Raw genomic sequence first — 22,237 nt, 5'->3', positions numbered from 1 at the left:
TTGAGGCTTTTTGTTCAAAACCGGCCAATCCTGCAAACTTTGAAAGCCTAGCCTAGGATGGAATATGAAATATCGGACAGATTCGTCTTGAACACATTACTATAGAGATACTGTGTAACGATTTGAATCTGGAGGAGTAATATATAAAAAGCGTTTTATAAAAGACGGCCTCCTGGTGGCGCTATAACAGGCCGTTCTGGAAAATGTGGGGCAGAGCTTCTTCATTTGCATCCAGGGAGTGTATGTGCAAAATTTGGCATCGACCGGGTTAACGGTGCCGGAGATTAGCTGGTAACGGACGGACGGACGGACGCACACATGCACACACACACACACGGACAGAGTTCAAAACATACTCTCTCATGGGGAGAGAGTATGTTTTGCACCTGATGGAGACAATAATACATATACATTATGAACATTGTGAAAATAGCCACCCACCCTGAATCACTGTGGAAAAGTATACAGTTAAACCTTGTCATGTTAATTTCACACCGCTACTGCAGTGCTTAACCACATAAACCGTAGTGTCCCCCATTCTGGGCATGTTGAACTAGGCAAACATTCAGGCAGAAATAGTTTTGGTGAAGAGATGTGGTGTAGAGCGAATAAAGGAGGAGACAATGTATCGACCCCTGGCTGTGGGACCTCAGTCGACAAAGTACGTACCGGGGTGTGTGTGTGTGCATGTGTATGTGTATGTGTGTGTGTGTGTGTTATTATATTATATGATATGTTCAGTCTTATTATATATATATATATATATATATATATATATATATATATATATATATATATATATATATATACATATACATATACATATACATATACATACACACACCACGCAAAGCAAAGCAAAGTTCTTTGTTTACCCAGGGAACACACGAGTCACGACTACACGTAGGTGGTAAGTGATTAAAAACACTGGATCATTCATCAACACACAGTAGATACTTGTTTCCATGTATGCATTGAAAGAGGATTTGTGTAAGGGAATGTGTGTACATAATGTTAAGCCATGGATTGCTGCTATGTGTTAATGTAACCAGATACCTGTGTTGAAGGTGTCTTTTGTCACTGTGTTTTTGGATGTCTGTAATGTGTCATATGTCTCTGAATGTATACACTGACCTAAGTCGACTCCTACATACAAAAAGCATGGCACCCCTACAGTATATGGAAAGCATTTGTTACAATGTAAATATGTACTAAAGTGATAAAAATGCTATTTTTTTTGCATGCTTTTTGTACACCTAGACATAAAGACAATAAAACAAATATCAGTTACTTGATATTCAGTCACTGCTTTTGTCTACCCATTGTATGCTAAAGATGTCATGTGATTACAACCATCCGACATTGAAAGAAAGAAAACTACTGTACAATTTTTATTGATTTCACTTGTCAATCACAAACTGTGAAATGGGGAATGCATCAAATGATTTTGTGGTCTGCTCTGATTGTCGCCTAGTGCAGTGTGGTTCTCAACCTGTCTGTCATGCTTTTTTGGGGATGACAGTGAAGTGACAATTTAAGGACTTTTTAGACCTTTTTAATACCTAAAAAAAAAGAGACAATTTCTGCATCAAAAGTAATCGACAAACTATACTATATAAAATGTAAATGTAAAATGTTTGAAATTAGCTCATCTACAAGCTCAACGCCTCCCATTTGCGAGGCATTGTGAGCTTCAGCTATTTTCACAATATTTATCTGTGGAACCAAGTCAAACAAAATATGATTATTTTGGCGGGTCACAGCCTGAAAAGGTTGCAAACCACTGACCTAGTGGTACAGCTAGTTGCAGGTGTATTGATTGTGTTTTTGATATAAAAACAATATAAGCAGTCACAAGTAAAGAAGAGTGGAAGAGAGTACGACAAAGGACAACAGCTACAGTATCAAGAAAACAAAACACTACTTTGAGCTACCTACAAAAAAGGAACACACAACTGAGCTAAATAAAAACAAATCTGTGGCTCTACATACGATGACTATAGAATCACAGTCACCAAGGGTGACGTCGTGAATGTGGTGACGGTCCTTTTTATTTGTTCTCGTACAAAGATATAGATGGCGAGTGTTGAAGACTGAAGTCAAATCCTGTAGAATGGCGGACATGATGATGATGTGAATGTATATTATTTGAACTTGTGTGTGTGTGTGTGTGTGTGTGTGTGTGTGTGTGTGTGTGTGTGTGTGTGTGTGTGTGTGTGTGTTAATCTATTGATGCTAATCCAGGTTCTCAGTGCAGAGTATAGTCACAGCATGGCTCATGGGTCGATCCTTCCATCACTCCTATACAGAATACACATAGACAGCAGGTAAGATAATCACCACACTAAATGTCATTATTACCGACTATATCAATTCAAATGCACTCTAGGACAATGTAGCTAAATGCCAACGTGAATAGTTAAATGACAGGGAAAGTGGAATGGCATTAGCCACTTACTTGGGATCCGTCCTTCTCTGTGATACACATGTCTGAACTTTGTTCCTGTAAAGAGCCGCAATGTTAGACCTTCTCCCCATCATTACATCATTTCTGATAATGGGATCAGAATCGAGAATATATGAAGGATATAGGAGGCCTACTCTGCTTTCTGAGAGAGAATATATGAAGGATATAGGAGGCCTACTCTGCTTTCTGAGAGAGAATATGTGAAGGATATAGGAGGCCTACTCTGCTTTCTGAGAGAGAATATATGAAGGATATAGGAGGCCTACTCTGCTTTCTGAGAGAGAATATATTAAGGATATAGGAGGCCTACTCTGCTTTCTGAGAGAGAATATATGAAGGATATAGGAGGCCTACTCTGCTTTCTGAGAGAGAATATATTAAGGATATAGGAGGCCTACTCTGCTTTCTGAGAGAGAATATATGAAGGATATAGGAGGCCTACTCTGCTTTCTGGGGCTATACCGTATGTCAGTGGTTCACTGGTTCCCAAACATTTCAGACCCAAAAGAGAGAATTATTTTCAAGTTTTTATTTTTATTTAATTTCTTTAATTATATGGAGGAAAAAAATATTTTCGAGAAAAAAAGAATATATACTGTATATATGTATATGCCAATTTTCCCTGCTATAATTGCTATATATATATATATATATATATATATATATATAAAATAATTACACATTTTTGATTTTTTTGACTCTAGTCATGGCCCATAAACATTTGTCCGTGACCCACAAATGGGTCCCAACTCACTGTTAGAGAAACGGTGCCATAGATGCACTCATTGAACGCATTGGCTTTGTGTTGCCCTGTATTCACATCAACGATGTCCAAACAAACCATGTGGGATGGGGAGGGTTTCTGTAAGAGTACAAGGGCCAGGGCTGTGTTGCCTTTGAACTATGAATGACTTAGTAGAGTTTGGCATTATCTACAATACGTATACTGAACATGGTGTTCTTTTCAAAGGACACCAGCCGACATTTATCTGATCTCGTTGGTGTTGGTAGTGTGTGTTGTATTGTAGATGTTGTGCAGACGCTGACTTGCATTCCTTTTAAGAGGACAGAGACAACACAGTGACGCACATACACGGTTGTGTCACTAATCAATCATATCTATCTTGTGCATGTCTGCTTCTCTGTAGCTGTACCACAGTCTTATCCTGACCCTTATGGGTCCTTTTTTCCACACTCACTGTGTGGAGTTTGCATGTTCTCCACGTGTCCCCTAGGGTAGGTACCCTCACAAAATACATACAGTCCTGGTCTCTATACTACTGCCTCCCCCTGGCCAGCCGGCGCCTGATGGAGGGGAAAGGAACTGGTTGGAATAACTTCCACGTGCTACATCCAAACGGGGAAACTCCCCCGCCAGGTGAAAATAAGCGTCTTGGACTACTCATGCAGTGAAGGAAGTAGGAGGTCAGTCCGTTACACTCCCCAGGTTTGCAGGATTACATTAGATAATTGACACTGGCTGAAAAAATGGGGTTACAAAATCATGGGATCAAAGTTTAGAAAAAAGAAAAACACTATTTGACTACACTAGTGGTTCCCAAACATTTTAGCCTGTGACCCAAACTAGTGATAAAAAGCGTTGTGAACTTGTAGATCGGCTATTTTCACTACTACTTAGACACTAGTTTTCTAATTTATGGTATTATTAGAGTTTGTTTTTAAATTCATGAACATTTTGCTTTTTTGGGGGAATGTTTTTTGAAAACGTTTTGATAATAAATTATAATCTTCAGGGGGGGAGGAAGTGGGGGGGATAGTACTGCCGTTACGCCCCCCTAGTGAGACCCTTCACTGTCGGGTGAAAAGAAGATGGTGGCTTGACGGCCTGGGTATCGTAGGAGACCCGAGGCTATCTTCACCCTCCCAATGACTTATTGTGGGGGTTGGCAGAGATTTAGTACTCGTAAAGAGGCTGGGGAATTGGCTTTACTAAATTGGGACTTGAAGGGGAGAAAATGTTTTTTTTCTTGTCTGAGAGGGGCATGTTCTGCTCAACAACATAGTCTTTTCATTATTTGTCTGCCCTGAGATCTCTGAGATTTATATTATTGAAAATTGCAATAAAAAGATTTAGAAAAATGGAGGAAACAGAAAATAAAGGGATCCATAAAAATGCATCCGTGACCCACAAATGGGTCCCGACCCACTGTTTGGGAACCAGTTTGTGTATGGCTGTACTTCAATACTGTTCTGCCGCCATCTTGTCTTTTAACCGGGCGTTTTATCTGAAAACTCTTGTACAACATACGTACAGCTCACCTGCGTACTGGCGTGAACATACGTACAGCTCACCTGCGTACTGTTGTGTGTGTCCGTGTATTTGAATTTCATCTTTTGGTAAAATTCTCTTTTTGGTAGCAAATTTAGCAGCACCAAGTCACAAACCACAGTTGCCTGCGAAGAAAATCACAGGCAATGACTTTCATTTTCATTCACGGTGGAAAACATTAGCTATATCATGGAAAACTGTAACTCACATTGGCATTACAGTTTGTTCATGTTGAAACTCACCACGCCAAATATGCCCACCCCAGAGCCTATAGCTGTCAGTGTTGGGATGATATCAAATTTCCGTGCCTATAAAGAGCAGCAAGATGTTAAAATGTTCTTTAAATTATATATAGTATACAGTTACTGTATGTATTTGTATGTTGACCATGTCTATAGGCCTAAAGGCTGATTAGAAATGTACTTGGAGAGATGTGTCATGTGTAATAAAACACTTTCCAAGTCCAACATGGTGCTTACCAGTGATTGCACAATGATATCTATCCTGATGCCAAACACTTTCATTAGGGTTCTTTTCTCCACCTTGTCCTCTAAGAAAGGCTTTGCAAACCTACAGTACCAATAGGAGCATCACAACATGGAGTATAAAATTAGGTTTTACAACAGTATCAAATAAATGGGGGGTGGTGGGAATTGTATTGGTAAAACGGCACAGAACTCCAACAAGGCTGTTCTGAAATTGTCAATAATGGAATATAAATGAAGACCTGTCAAATCAAGACAAAATTAAGTTAGTGATGTTACATCACTACTAACGTGCTAAACGTGCATTTTACCTGAAGTTGTAGCCAATTGATGCTCTGGCTTTGTCCATCTCAGCAGGGTTTCCGTAGAGACCGTGGAAGGTGTACTTGGGTTTACATTTAGTGACATCCAGGTCCAGGTTACATGTCCAGTCAACCACAATGCCAATGGCCCCTCCCTGACCACACACACACAAATGGTAGCGTCAGCCAGGGCGGCAACTATCCATGTCCTTAGCGATTATTACTATTCCCATTACTCAAATTATCAAGAACCCCTTTTTAATGAAATATGATCTGTTTATATTTTTTATATAGGCCTTTCAATGAATCGACATGGGAATAAAATGTATAATCGACTCAAGCAATTAGTCTCATTAACCTATTAAGTATACTTCGTCATACAACCGTGTTGTACAAAAATAACATCGCCCCTTTTTACTGTTTTTCTGAAAATGATTATCGATTTGTTCGATTGACTGTTGTGCCCCTATTGTCAGCTCCCACTCATCAACATCCAAACAAAATAAAAATGTTCCAGGTGTAGATGTAATACTGATTTAAATCCAGTGGAACAATGCTCATTCACTTGCACGTCATTCACAGTCATTCATAAACAACACATCCTATATGCAGCTCACTTACCACTTTGGCTATTGTGGTGAAATTAAAGCCTGAATACTTCACTATGTCTCCCAGGTTGAATATGGGACACAGTGGATCCTTCTTTGGTTCATAGAGGCATTTGCCAATGTACTTGGCATCAATATTCTCCACCAAGTTACTCCTGAAAAGATAATTAGTTGTGGTCGTTATCGTTAATGGGGAATGAGGACATAATGCTATATTGCATTAAACTCTGCCATTTAGTACAGTGCTTTTATTGCCTATAGTCAGTTCTAAGCACCTCCTGTTCCATACATCCTATCATATATGTAGTGGTTAACCGCTTTCAACTTGGCATGTGACGCCTTATGAGCTTATAGAGCTGCTATTTTCGCTATTCGCCATATATTATGGCTTAAGTGGTTAAATGCATTGATGGTCATATATGGTCTTATCCAGGACAGCTTTTTTATTTAGATTAGTGTCGTGTTTCACCACATATGTCTTGGAATTCTATCCTGGAAAACATTAACTGGGGAATATATAGATTGTGTGACTGCGGCTCCAGTCATGTTCTGGTGTCCTAGTGTTACTTTAAGAAGACTATAAGTCTACTTAAGTGTAAAATATTTCAGTAGCACCTTCCTAATGTTGATTTCCTGCCTAAACTGTATATGTTACACCCGTTTTTTCCACCGCGGAAGGCCTTTGAGTCCGGGCCCCCCCAAACGAGACGGAATGTGTGGCGATTGCCGGCCGTCAGCCTTCCGTTCGCCGTCGTTTTTTTAACCGGGGCGTCCGCGCACTTTCCCCTGTCCCTTCTCGTTCAGCACTTTTTTTCCCTTTTTTCGTAACCATTACTACCTGCTTTTTTTTAATGGAATTTCTAAGATTTGTTTGTTTGTATTCAAATGTATAACATTATTTTATTATTATTATAATGGGATTTTACTCGTGTCTTGACTCGTGACCCACAATCGGACCCACGGTGGACTGACATCTAATACTGAATATGATCATGTCAATTATTTGATTTTCCATTTGATTCTCGGCATTTCAGCATTGTATAAAAATCTACTTTCCGAGATAACTTTATTGAGATAGATAATCCCACACAGTAAATATCATTGTGCGATTATTTTGTCAAAGTTATGCTATTGTTGCATTTGAATGGATTTTTTATGGCTTTGAATTCAGTATACTGATTGGCATTTCTACTCTTATTCTTAGTCTACAATTTAAGGTAAAAAAACAGCTTGTGCGGAACTCTCCATTAACTAGCGGCTGCCCCGGAAATGAAATATTTTTGCTTCCGCTTTTGGGCTTAAATCAGCTTTTGGGCTCTTCAACATAAGACCTCACGGCTGAAAAGCATGGCGTGACAGACCCAACCTTGGCTTGAACTTAACCTCGGCAGAGAAGGTTAACATGATACAAAGAGTCTGTTACCTTGTAACTTTAAATAACGGGAAAGTGATAGAATTTTTGATGAACAGCGTGTAGTTTTCTGCAGACATCAAACGAGGAGGACTGGAGAGAATGGAATAACAAAGAGAGCTCCATAAAAACACATACATGTATAATACCGTATAATTATACTGTGTATATTGTATGCAGTCTCATAATATTTTACGATGAGCAAAGCCCAAAACAAAATCATGTACATACTCTGGTATGGTGTGGTCGTCTTCCACAGGACACCATGCTATCACCTCACAGGTCTGTGTTTCATTCACACAGACGCCGGTCATTTGCCCTTGGGGATACAGAGGAGAGACGTGATTGAGTGGCAATCTTTAATAAAGACTTGAGCACGAAGAGAGTTACTGTAACAGCGTAACACATGTGCCTAGCACCCGGGGAGCACAGAGAAAGTTGTCTTTCACAGCAAAGCCTTATCAAACGTTGTACTTCTTTTTGGTCTTATCTTCAATTAGAGTGCAGACACGGAAGGAAATTGATTCAGCGAGCTGGAAGCAAGTGCAGAAACAGCACTTCCATTTATCTCTGAATTCAAAGTATAATTTCCTCCTTGTGATTAGCATTTCTGTTATCACCGTCTCCCATTGTGTGTCGGAGTGTGAACGTCATAGATGGAGATCCACGGGGTGTTTTTTCATTTTTTTTTTACTCTGCTTGAATCTTTGTTTGACCCTTTAACTGGGGTCTACTAGTGCTTGTATAGCTTAGGGGTGGTGCCTCTGTTTAGATGTCTGTAGGGTTAGTGACTGACTGCTTCAACAAGGATGCAGGCGCCTCAAGGTAAACATGACTGTTGTGAGACAGACAGATCTAAAGCATCAGCCAATATAAGTCTGATTGAAGCCGATGTTTATTGTAGAGGTGTGGAAATACTAGGGACAGCGGGGAGGCTGTACAGTACATAACTTGAAAGGGCTGCGATATTGGTCATTGTCCTATAAAGAATATATTCGTAGTAATTTGTGTGTTCAAGCCTCTCTATACTTATTGCCATCTGCATACACCTGTCATTATTCATACATGGGTGTCTACCTGCCAGGGCCAGGCTTGACTTCTGCCAACTTTGCAAGCCAGGGGATAAGCTATACTCAAATTGTGTGTGATTGGTTGCTAAGACAACAAGTTACTAAAACCAAGGCTGGTGATCCTAATCTCCCCTTTTAGCTGGAGCAGAGGAATGCATGAATAGCGTAAATGTTTGTCTTTGCGTATTTGCAATTAGTCAGGGCTATGGGAGCTAGATGCGGGCTAGTGTGTTTTTGCTTCTGCTGTTCATGTCAGCTATGGTTACCAGTTACCATATAACCACAACCCTCTGTAAATATACTACCAAAACACAACGTGGTTTTCACTTCATTGACACAAGGGGGACGATGATAGACCTGTCAAAGAAGGCCACACTAATGGGAATGTTTGTCAAGTTTATTTTGTCCTTCTGATTACAACAAAACCACCCCCCCTACAAAACAGAATAATAACCAGTAGGTTATGCTCATTGCATAGATAGCAGAATCAATAAAAGGTGGCAGAGGTTTCTCGTGGTATGAGAAGCTTGGTGGTGGGTCGGTGTGGTTAGGTAAGAGAAGTTTGACTAAAGAGGACAGACGGTTAGTCAGTGAGGACACACTGTCACGCCGTCAGGATTTACCATGCCCCGTACGTTTGTATTTCCCCTCATCACAGTCTGCGTCTGAACTGCAGCCATGCTTGCCCGGGATCTGCAAGACACAAGGATGTGTGGTCAGTCTGTGTATAAATGTGCGCATGCTTCTGAACCAGCAAATTCAAACATTGACATTATAAAATAGATTTGCATCAAAAGAATCCTCATGCAAACAACCTTAAATGATTAGCATCAATACAGCATACAGAACGCAGGCCAAATGCCCAGTTATAGAAACAGATTCAAGATGATAAGACACCACATTGAATGTTGTTTTGCTTTATATGGGAATAATTTCCAAGTGAATATGCTAGTGAAAAACAGCAAAGGAAAAAGGGGAGTGCATTAAGGTACATGGAGATGTTCACAATACTGTACCTCTGGACATTTTCCCATCTTCTGTCCTTCAGTTATAATGTAGTTTGTCATCACCACAAAAGAGGCATCTCCCTGCGATGTTTGGAATGAGAGCAGGATAGAAGAATTAGGTGTTCGCAGCATTATGAGAGTCTCCTTATAACAGTGGTTCTCAAAATATACAAATCAGTCAAACCACTTCCTTTAACATTTTACTTTATATACATTGGCCATTTGAAAATAGATTATCAACAAACTCACAACACATCACAGTGTGATGATCAAAACATCTAGAATAAAAGTGGAAATAAAAAAAGGAATATCTTTGAAAATGTTTAACACAAATCTTGTATGGCAGTCCCTGGCACAAAATATTTTCCACAGCCAAATACATTTTGGGGAAACAGTCAGAGGGCCGTGTTGACTCATGTGTCTGATGTCGTAATCGGAATGTAAGTGAAAAAACAAAAAACGGCACAAATTTGTGCAAGGACAAACTAATAATTTGACCAGTTTATCCTCTTTATCATTGGAATTTGGGATCACTACACTCAAAGGTATGAATTCCTCTTCAAAATAGTTTATCCTAATATGGAATATAATAATGATGATTACCACCAGTCACAGTTCCAGTGGAAATGATCTGTAGACAAGTCTAGACTGGCTATTGTAGCATGGGAATAAAATGAGGGGACCTAACTTTTAGGACTGCTTCATTTAGTACAAATTAGCTGGTACTATTTTTTCAGGCCTCAAAATTTTCCTCAAAGGCAGGATGTGAAACCTTTCCCCGGTACTACAGTAGGTGGCAATCGCAGGCCGAGTCCAATTCCGCTGGTTGCACTTACTGATGTGTGGTTATAGAGTGACTATTTGACCCGTAAGGGCCCTCTGTCAGCCATCTTTTCAAGATGTTGGGGTGTGAGGTCACATGTAATTTAAGAGGTTAGCGTTTGACCCAGGTGAGGGTCCCTCAAAGTAATTTCTCTGATGCAAGTAACAACATTTTGTAAAGGTCACCATGGAAACAAGACACCAGCAGATTCCCCCTGGGTCATGTTGACCATAAGGGCCCGTATGACAGACGCGTTGTTGCAGAAGAGCTTTTCTGCCTGTGACTCTGTCACAGTGAGTAACGCTATGACTTTGAATGCCTGTGTCCTTTTCCACACAAAGGAACAGCTGATGTTTGTACTATGGTATACAGTATTATGTCAACATTCGTCTCTCTCACACGCTCTTGCACAACACGCGTGACACAATTCCATGGAAGTGTAGAGATGCCCTCCCTATAACTGCTATAGAACTCCTCAGGGAGCTTTATCTTTGAAAGATTATTCTTTATTGTTATGTTGTGTTAACACCGTCTTGCGGACTTTATCACACTTGAATTTTCTGCTTGTAACAGTGTGAGTTGTGACACATAATCCTTAATACTTGAGTGGCTGATGGTGTTCAATGGAAATTGTTCTGACAAAAGCCTTATTCGCACGGGACTATTAAATGGAGACCTCTGGTAATTTTTAATAACTGTGGAGGTTGTATGTTGTCTTAATCCCGTGTGTATCAGCCCTGTCTGTCTCCTCTCACAACAGCATGTACGGTATAATCCTCAGTGTTCATTTACCTAAACCATTTGGTTACAATTGTACACTTTCAGAGTTGAGTATTTTACTGTGTGGAGAACAATTCCTGAAATCCATCAGAAAAGTGAAATCTCGGGTGGTGAGACACTTTTTTTTTTAGTGGTGCAACCACTCCAAGGAACAGCAATGTCCGTGTTAATGTGACTATGTGACTATGTGTGCGACTATGTGACTATGAGTGTGACTATGTGACTATGAGTACCAGTAGGGGCAAAAGTGGCGCTGTTGTGCCAGAAACAGAGAGAGAGAGATAGTGATTCACTGTTGCCTGCTAATGAGAGAGAGAGAGGGGGGGGGGGGGGGAGTTGCACCACTCAGTTCACATGGGTGTGATTTTTTAATGCATGGCAGTACTAGGGAAATTGTCTCTCTTACTCACATTTCCAGGAGATAATGTCAATTAGAGTAAAATACAGACTTTCCTTATTCCATGTGAAAGTGTGACATCATGGAGAATTTCTAAATGACATGAGATCACGTGTAATATTAGTCCTGTGTGAATTAGATCAAAGATTACGACCTTACATTCAAGTGATTTAATCTTGTTTGTTAGTGGTCTACCCATCTGTACAACCAGTTCTGAATTACACAGGTGCACTCACGCACACTTCAAAGAAAACACAGCAGTCTTTTTTATATTATTTCTCTACAACAGTCAACAAGACGTTTTAAGCAAACAAAGCTTTTGTCCACTGTGTTTGCTTAACTTTATGCAGGATGCACGCAATAAGTTGTGGGAAGTGTCTTCTTACCGCCAGCAATTCTAAATCTTTGGAAACTTTACTGATTTCATGCGCTCCAGTCAGCACAATATTAGTAATCAGTTTAAGGCCATTGTGACACACTTTAGGGAAATATCATAAAAAATGTATTTGGTGACTGACTTGAAGCTTGAGGCTTTAAAAGCATTTTGACCTTGCTTGAAAGACAAAGTTAAGACTTTGTGATGTTCATTCACTCTGACAGTTTTCTTCCTGCTCACATAGACATGCACATTTGACCTTAGTATGGGACGGGTCCTCGTCCTCCTCCAAGCAATCACCAACCTGTGCAGGGAAGACATAGTCTGCCACATCCCAGACCCTCTCTCTCTCATGTCCTTTCTCGCTGGTGTAGCCCACACCTTTCATCTTTGTGAAAACAGAACTGATTGCTGTGTCATTGGACTGGTAGCCTTTCTCATAGATGAACACCCACCTGTACGGGAACACAATGAGACACAGAAACTGAATGTGCACATATAACAAATTTGTCTTGACACATATAAAGCATAATACTACTACAGGTAAAAAAAATACCTGAAAGCGTAATACATACAGGTAATACATGGGACATTGAAATAGTATTACCCTTTTAAAATGACAGTGCCTTCTAGTGCCTTTTTGCGCAAATTAGAGACTATCGGTCATTGGACGATGCAAAAACGCTGATCCCCCTGCAATGCCCTTTTTTCTGGCCTGCCAAAGAAAACAACTTACAACTTGTCTAAAATGCGGCAGGCTGAGTTTTAACTAAAACTATTAAGATGAGAGAACATACGGTATTACTCCAGTTTTAGCTTCACTGCATTGGCTACCGGTTGTTTTTAGGATTGATTTCATGGTTTTTGGGAACATAAAAAATGGGAGTTATAATGGACCATAATACTACATATTTTAAATTACACATCACTTATCACACTGTACAACACTCTTATAATGCCATATCTGTCTAGACTGTGTGGAGGTGTGGGGAAACACACAAAGTAACCTATAACTAATAACTAACTCACTATTCATAAGGTCTAATACATTGAAGTTTCTGGATATATCGTAGATTATAAAACTGCACAAATTATCTATATGGCAAGGAATAAACTACCCAAAAATATACAGAATTATTTCAAGGAAAGGGAGGGGAGGTATGAATTAAGAAGGGATCTACATTTCAAACAACTTGGTGCTCGCACCACTCTGAAGACCATGTGCATAACCGTCAGTGGAGTGAAGCTTTGGAATAGTTTAGCGTGGAGTGAAGCTTTGGAATAGTTTACCGTGGAGTGAAGCTTTGGAATAGTTTAGCGTGGAGTGAAGCTTTGGAATAGTTTAGCGTGGAGTGAAGCTTTGGAATAGTTTAGACCAATGCTGTGCATTGGTGTGCCGGTGTACCACCGCTCAAAAATGGCACGGTGAAGCAGCTTTCTGCTTCTACGGGCCGACAGCGTGGAACAAACTCCCACTATACCTTTGACAGGCAGCCTCTGTAGACATTTTTAAAGCACAGCTCAAGACATACTCTTGCTTTTAGTTGAGCTTTTAAAATCCTTGTTATTCATGTCCTCGCTGTATTGCATTACTACTATACTGTTTTTGAATGCCTTTGCTATTCTTTTTTCTTCTATTGCTCTGTAAAGCACTTTGAGCTACATTTCATGTCATGAAAGGTACAAATAAAGTTGTATTATTGCGACTGCAAATCGCACTTACTATGCAAACGTTCAGTAACGCTGTACAGGCTCCCGTCACATCACGCTCAACACATCACTCTCTTCATGTAATGCTGCACACACACAACACACGGGCAACACGTGTTTTGCCACTACACACACACACACACACACACGCCGGCAGAAGCCTGCAAAGCCACCGCCCACTCCAGAAAGAGTGAGATACTCAGCTCCGGAGAAACATCAATATTGTTCTTATAAAATAGTTGGTTTGTGCCTAAGTATTAAGATTATAAAGATCGCTTTTGTCATTTTGACTGCCAGGGACTTTCCCATCCACTTCCCATGATCGCAGTGGTTTGACTCATATATGGATATAAAGAATAAACGGACTGTGAAAAAACGCTATTTTACTGCCGTCAACTTATTACATTATTATTTGCTATAAACAGACGCTATCAAATATCACTGACTGACTGTTGTGACGACACAGAGACAACTCCCTGACAATATCGCTGAGACAGTTTATTTATTTTTGGACCACAATGCTTATATGAGACAATTTTAAATGAAACTTATATGACAGTGCTGACATAATGAAGTGACATTATTCCGTGTCTCAGCCCTGCGGTCGCTCCTCGCCTATATTAAGGCGTCTTACTGGTTATTAATAGTAGTAGTGGATGCTGGATCTCAGCAGTGTATTAGTTATTAGCATTCGTTAAGCTTTCGTTAAGTGTTGAACCTATTTCTTTGTAGTTCATCGTGAAATGGTGTCGCTCGTCGAAAATGTGATTACGTGAAGAAAAAAAATGTAATTGGTGTAATATGACATGGCGTAAATTAGGCTTTAGGCCTGTCAGCATCTTGGTAGCCAAACTCTCAAGGCGAGGGTAGATTAATTGGTAAGCTCAGCGTTTCTGTAACAGCAGAGAATTCTTCTTATAACTGTCAGGGGTGAACACCCCCCCCCCCCCCTACTCCGCCACCAAAATAAACAATAAATGTTGCCGCTGCCTCAAGCAGCACATTTTCACAGGACCACATGATGCGAGTAATGACAGACTCCACTGGTGGCGAACCGACTCGTCATTTACAGCTCTAAATATGTGTAAAATGGGAAACATATCAGTTTTATAGTATTATAATTGTTTTGCATTCATTCATTTTTGTTTAAACTTTAAAGGGATAGTTCATCCCCAATTGTTTTTTTTTATCGGTTACTCACCCCATGGAGAATTCATGGATATTTTTCGCATTCCTAGGCCAATAATTTGATGACCAGCAATGGTTAAGAGTCTCCTTTGTGTCGTTTTGGGGGTGAACTATCTCTTAAGACTTAAATTGTAACCATTTTGTGTTGATAGACAGAAATCATGCCTGTGTGCTGTCTTGGTCAGGAGATGACCCTGAACTCCTGATCAGGAACTATAAGTACCAGGATGACAGCTGGTGTGCAGTTTGAATGCATGTTGGCATCTCTCTCTCTCTCTCTCTCTCTCTCTCTCTCTCTCTCTCTCTCTCTCTCTGATATGTCCAAAGTCCGACCCGGGAGCCAATCGTGGCACAAGGGCAGATTTTATATGGCCTGTGGCTTCCTTCCTAAACAATTATTATTTATGGCCGCCAGTATAGTTATGTGAAATTCATACAATATAATTTAAGTGTTTTTTAAATTAACCAGGTCAGATAGGCTATGCCTCAGTGGAATTTTAAGGACTAGGGAAATTGTGAAAGAAAGGCAATACATATTTTATTTGTGTAGTCGTGAACCTTTCACACCTGGTTCATTTGGCTACACTGCCATTTGAACAATAGACCATATAATGTTGTTAACAGAACAGCAATGCTGTGCATGACTTATATTTGTCTACACTGCAAACAAAAGACTATCAATATTGTTATGTGATACATTTGTACGTGACTTTGTTATGGTCCAAAGGTAAAGTATGACAGGAGACGCAGTCAAGTTATTTTCATCTTAGTTTGGACACCCGCCCCTGCATGGTCTTCTCTAGACCCGCCCCTGCATGGTCTTCTCTAGACCCGCCCCTGCATGGTCTTCTCTAGACCCGCCCCTGCATGGTCTTCTCTAGACTAAAGTCTCTCTCTCTCTCGCTCTCTCTCTCTCTCTCTCTCTCTCTCTCTCTCTCACTCACTCACTCACTCACTCACTCACTCACACACACACACACACACACACACACTGTTCAGTATCAAAGCAACAGCTTGTTGACATAAAGACAGGATATGTTCATATGAATTTTGTATATTAAGTACAGAAGCAGCTAACTGGATACACTAATGATTAATCAGATAGAGTTGGCAATCAAGGAGAAATAAAACAATAAAAAGCTGAGTTCATAACTATTATAAAGAAAACCCCATTATTGTGAAATGAATTAAGGATCCTACAACACTTCCAGCAAGCCAAGTAAGATCGCTATCTGATTCCACACACAGAGAGGGAGGATTTGTAATCTTCTTTAGGATTTGCTGCCCAAGAACAGAAAAGGAGGAAGCCTACGGCTAAGGCTGGTAAAACAAAGTTCTTCGGTCCAAAATTGGAGAAAAGCATCAACAATACAAAATAAATGAATACAAGGTTCAAAAAGTTACAAGAATATATTATATTCTTGCTTGCCCAAACCATATTGGCATGTATTTTATTTGTTCCACTAAGAACTAGCCTTTTATATTAAATCTTTCAACTTTTTGAAGAGTGCCTTGGATTTTTTTTTCTTATTTCCTTCCCAGTATTATGTGAACATGCAATTTGTCCTCAATCAACAATGTACAAATTATGTTGTTTTTGTTTGGTTTACATTTACTACTGTACAAATCAATGCCATTATAAATGGCCTGGAAGAATTGATATTTAGTTTGATAACCTTTTTATTATTATTCAATTACCGTAGGTTTGTTAATATACCTCATCATTTAGTCACTAAATGATGAGGTATATTAACAAACCTACGGTAATTGATCCAGTAATCACTAATCATACACTAAATTTTAGTGTATGATTAGTGATTACTGGATCTTGATATAGTTGGAAGCCAACATTGCAACGAGAGCCCATTTGGATCCATTTACGCTCTCAGGATTACAAATGGGTAGGCGGATCATGAGATAAAGGGACCCTGAGCCACCAACATGCAGCATTATAACATTGTTATCTACCCCAATTTATCTAAATGGTCCCCCTCATTGTTTTGATGCGTGGACATTAGAACATCTAATGTTGTTGTTTTGAACTTGCTTTTTGGATCCCTCCCTCTGGATAGAAGCCTTGGGTAAACTGAGTGTTTACAGTAATGTGTCATGGTGGTTTAGGTCAGTGGTTCCCAAACTGTGGTGCGTGCATGTGGTGCATGTGGTGCGTGCATGCCTCAAGGGGGTGCGTGACTTGAAAAGGGTAATGACGGTTGTAGAGCGTTGCAGTCCCGCCCCTTACCATGGACCAAGGACTGTCTAAGAAGGACGAGACGCGAAGACAACATGGCGTCGTACGGGCGACGCCATGTTGCTCCATGGAAGGAAAGAAACATGCGCAATGGGCTATATGCAGCCAACACTTCCGCGTTCAGCTTCCTTGGTCTCAACTGCGCATGTTTCTTTCCTTCCATGGAGCACCATGGAGCAACATGGCGTCGCCCGTACGGTCTTCGCGTCCCGTCCTCTTTAGACAGTCCTTGCCATGGACCAGGAAATGAATCCCAATGCATTTTTCCTATAGACATTTTGAAAAGTATTTATTTAAAGACCTTTTAAGCGTCGTACGAAGCCAACTCGAGTCGTGACAAATCATGACAACACACACAATATTTTGGACAAAACAAATAATTACAATGAAGAAAAACAACAAAAAAAGTGTTGTAACCTGCCGTTTTTTTCTTCTTTCTAATTATTTTTTCGGCCCCAAAAATTGTGTTTGTTGTCATGATTTGTCACGACTCGAGTTGGCTTTGTCCGCGGCGTAAACGTCTTTAAATAAATACTTTCTGAAATGTCTATGAGGAAAATGAACGGAGAATAATTTCCTGGTCCATGGTAGAGGGCGGGACTGCGACGCTCTATTTAGCACAAACGGCAACATCCGGTAAAACACTTGTAGGGAGATGTATAGAGCAGCTGCAGGAATATACAGCAGCTGCATGTCTCTCAGGCCCTGAGTGCAGTGTCAGTGGGCAAAAAAGGTTTGGGGACCGCTGGTTTAGGTCTAGAACCTTTGGGGTTATGAATGAATAAGCCCATGTTTGACAAAGTGCAAACTTATTACAGCGACACAGACCGCGTCACTAGTCTGTTACCAGTAAGACGCCTGAGGGCAAGAAGCGACCTTGGAGCGAACGCTGGCGCTTTGGCATGGGGGATCAGATCAACATGGAATGAATTCTGTACTGGCCATATAAGAAGCATGTCTTGAGTGTATACAGGGCTTGATGAGGGCCCAGGTAAGGCCGGGCCTTAATTTTCGGGCCTGTTGAGAACTCTAGTTTTCGCCGGCTGCCGGGTGCGGCTGCAATAATAACTTTGGGGCAGGCCCGTCTAGAGTTTGAAAGGACAGGTGGGTCTGTTGAGAACTTACTGGTCATATAAGGACCATGTTTTGAGTGTACAGGGCTTGATGAAGCCAGATCAACATATGGAATGTCAGAACAGGTCAGCTCCATACTGTATATGGAGATCTAAGGGTGGTAGTGGGGACATTCTCTTGAGTGTACAGGGTTTGATGAGGGCCCAGGTAGGGCCGGGCCTTAATTTTCGGGCTGTTGAGAACTCTAGTTTTTGCCGGCTGCACTAATAACTTTGGGGCAGGCCTGTCTAGAGTTTAAATGGACTTATGGTATAACTTAAGTCAAAAGGGAGACATCAAAGAGGAAGGATGGATGGGGAAGGATCAACATCTGGAATGTCAGAACAGGTTCTGACATATATCCATATGGAGAACTGAGGTCAGATGTAGACTTGCTGGCCAATATTGATGGCATCAGGGATCTATCTATATCCATCCCTGATGATGTCATGATGACCTGGGCGGACACCATATATGGGGACTGATGTCACAATGACCTGGGGGCTTGCCTGGTGTGACACACTTATGGGAAATGCAAGGTTCCATAGTAAATGCGACGTGCGGTCGCAATTAACTTTACACTTTTGGGGGCCTGCGCGACCGCATCGCGGTCACACAGAGGCTCAAGCTCAGGGGCCCCTGGGCCCAACAGGCCAATCCTCCCCTTTAACACTGATTGTCCAGTGTAGTCTATTGGTTGGTTGGTTGTAACTTTGCAACCAGTTACAGCAGTCTGAATTGACCCGTTGCAGGTTGTGCAGTTTGAGGATTCTGTTGCACGTGATTGCAACTTAAGAAGGATGAAATTTAGCTTTGGCTAACTCTGGCCCATTTACATTGAGGTGAAAACTGACATGTTGAATAATGAGCTTTGTCCCTGTCAAATAAATAAATAAATAAAATAAATAAATAAAATTCACCCGCTCATCTCACGTATCCACCAAAAGTTCCTTTATTGATAATAAGACAACATCATACTCCTTTGATGTTCGGGTAGGGTTGACCGCGTTCTGGTTCCGAACACGCCATTGGCGGGGTGGATGATGGAGAGTAAAAACAGCTACCTCACGACTTATCATCTCTGCTCAGTGATGTCATTTTGTAGAAATCCACCCACCCAGTTCGGGGCAGTTGCAACTTTTTGCATTGTCAATCATTGGTGTGGACTGGGTTTAACAGATTATCAACGCGAGAATACCGTGCAGGCTTGCAGCGGCGAGTGCTCTGAATGATCCTGTTGCAGGTCGGCGGCACATGCCGGCTAATTGCGTCACAAGTTATTAAACTTTTCCAATCGCAAACAAAAAGTTGCAACATGCTATGGAAATTGAAAACCTCTGCTCTGACCCCGTCTGTTTATCACTTATTGCCATGGAAATGGCATTTGGTCGCAGTTTCAAATCATTGCAACGACTGGCAACAGAATCCCTAAACTGCGCTGACCTGCAACAGGTGTTGCAACTGGTTGCAAGTTGCAACTCGTTGCATCGCGAATCATTGTGGACTGCACAGGCTTAGTCCAAACTTTGTTTGGTTATGTAATAAAGGTAACAAATATACTCTCTTATGTCTAATTCCAAAGGAAACCTATGGCTAGGTCACATTTGAGGTATATTTGACCTCAATAGCTTAATCAATTACTGGTTGTCTGGTTTTGGAAACAATAACAATTGAATTAAATGTGTTTGTTGACCAAATCAGACACAAAAGTACTACTACTACTACTGCTGCTGCTGCTACTACTGCTGCTACAGTATATTACTACTCCTAATAATAATAATATTAATACATACAAGTAATTGTCAGGCAGGATTAGCATAAGTAAGATTCTTCCACTTTGAATCTGCTTGCTTGCATGTTTTCTGTCTGCTCCTGTGCTCTGACAGGAAGGCTGTCAGAGCCTGCTGGCTGTTTCTGAAGAGCGGAACCCCAGACAGTCTCTTCTAATCATCATCCCTCCCCGATGCCCATCAATGTCTGCTATAGCTTGTGATGAGTAAATGATGAAATAGAGGAAAATTGGAGGGAGGTTTTTTCCATGACTGCCAAAACTTGTTAAGAGATCCCTGATATTTAAAAAACATATAAATCCTTTTGTACTTGTTTGCATTTGTGCAAGCTAAACCCACATTACCATGTCGGCTAACTGAAGGCTATCGAGGTTAACCACTTGAGTTGTGTCCCATATCCTATATTTCCTTGTACGATGAATAGTGAATATAGCCAATCTACAAGCTCACAATGTGTCGCATTGTAAGGAGTTTTGTGCTTGTAGATCTTTTCTTTTTTAAATCACTTGTATGACATGCCCTAAATTGGGACTCCAGGCTGATCGTGGTTAAAGGAATGAAGGATGATGCTTGTGTGTACTATAATTTAATAACTACTTAATAATAACTAATAACCACAAGTCATCCTTGTTGAACTTCCTTGTGCTAGAAGGCCATGCTGACCATAAACCAGGCGGAAACAAGCTGAATAATGGACGGAAAACAAAACGAGGGCCATGTAAATTCAGATTAGTGTAAATCAATAGAATAGCCTGGCTGTTAAAATTTAAATTTTTTGGTACAATGGCCTCCAACATATGCAACCAGAATGTATTAGCATATATTATGGTAATAATACCTCTGTTTTTAAATGTTTGTTGTGTTTGATTGTTATCTGTGATAGCATGTGTCTAAGTATATTCATCACATACAATCCTCTTCTGCCTACAGGTGCAACCTCAGATTACACACATGCACGCACAGTACACATGTACAACAATGAATCATCTTCCAGAGAACATGCATTTAGAGGCTGACGTGAGTTGTTTTGTAGGAATGCTGTATTCTTGCCTTGACTTGAATTTAGGAGTAAGAAATGCATTGCATCATTTGCATCCGTGCTTTGGGCAATATTAGTTATGTGGGGTCTTTCTCCTTAGTGCTCCTGGCCTGTTTGCAGCATGCACAGCCAATGTTTGTGGCATAATGTTGCACTATTTCTTAAATGGAGTTCTACTTTCCACAGCAATAGTAGTAGATTTCAGTTATGAATCAGGTCTACACATCACAAAGCGCACCTATTCGTCACATTTTGCCCCAGTGCATACATATTTTTTTACCCCTCAGAAACAAAAACATGTTCAAGGAACTGTCATGTTATTTAAATAAGGATTAAGTAAATAATGTAGGCCTATTTACATAGCAATTTATAGGATTGATTTAATTTTGTATTGAGAAAATGAAAATTTGGAAATATGGTTCATATTAGTTATAGTATATTTACTCCAATGCACCAAATACGAGTCAAATTCCTTTGCCAAAATACCTGGCAAAACAAGAATTAAGATTCTGACCCTGATTCTGGCTCCAGCATGCTGAAACTCGCACAGACTCTGCAGCCACACCAGCCAATAATGTACCTCAGTGGCTCTCCCTGTTGTCCCCTCAAACAACTCAGTTAAAGGGAGAACTTACCCGATGATGTAAGCCAGGACCCCCAGCTGTATCAGTCGGCATACTACTCCCACTCTCCTGTTCCTCACCAGCACCTGGCGTGGGGTCTCGTACTCGAAGAAGAAGTCCGAAAGGGCGTTGCTGATGTGACTCTTCATCTTGTGTCGGCTGACCCAGAGAGAGGAGGGTCTCTTCCCTCCACTTGTGTCGATACAACCACCTGATATACCTCTTCTCTCCCACTATCTGGATATGTGCTTCTCGCTTCCTGACTCCCACTAATGCCAGAGGTCCACTGCCTCCACCCATAAGTAACAGCTGACACACTTCAGCAGTTGGTCTTGAAGTGTTAGGATCCTTCCCTCTCTCCCATACTTTCACTTCCTCTCTCTCCCTCCCTCTCTCTCCTTCCCTACGCTCTCTCTCCTTCCCTCCCCTCCCCTCTCTCTCAATCTCATACACATGCACGAGTCCCCTTCACTGTCGCTCCTGGACTTGCACATCCTCTTATTCAAT

General features: G+C 40.8%; 1 protein-coding gene across 2 annotated transcripts; it reads right to left on the bottom strand.

The window, feature by feature from the left end:
- Window positions 1–1,378: 1,378 nt before the first annotated feature.
- p2rx1 (purinergic receptor P2X, ligand-gated ion channel, 1) lies at window positions 1,379–22,021 on the bottom strand. 2 transcript variants are annotated; one of them, XM_079507251.1, is made up of 13 exons: window positions 21,743–22,021; window positions 12,321–12,471; window positions 9,650–9,721; window positions 9,257–9,326; window positions 7,795–7,882; window positions 7,576–7,656; window positions 6,166–6,307; window positions 5,554–5,699; window positions 5,237–5,327; window positions 5,000–5,065; window positions 4,781–4,882; window positions 2,459–2,503; window positions 1,379–2,301 (listed from the first exon to the last, which is right to left on the bottom strand). In XM_079507251.1, exons 1-13 carry the CDS (start codon window positions 21,877–21,879, stop codon window positions 2,296–2,298), a joined length of 1,197 nt encoding a protein of 398 aa, XP_079363377.1. In that variant the 5' UTR covers window positions 21,880–22,021; the 3' UTR covers window positions 1,379–2,295. The 2 variants fall into 2 exon arrangements, with proteins under 2 accessions (XP_079363377.1, XP_079363378.1); XM_079507252.1 differs by having other exon boundaries at window positions 9,269–9,326.
- Between the last annotated feature and the right edge of the window lie 216 nt (window positions 22,022–22,237).

Source organism: Electrona antarctica, assembly GCF_951216825.1.
Source record: "Electrona antarctica genome assembly, chromosome: 8".
NCBI classification, from domain to species: Eukaryota; Metazoa; Chordata; class Actinopteri; order Myctophiformes; family Myctophidae; genus Electrona; species Electrona antarctica.
Note: the sequence above shows the minus strand (reverse complement) of the source record. Positions and strands in the feature narration are given on the sequence as shown.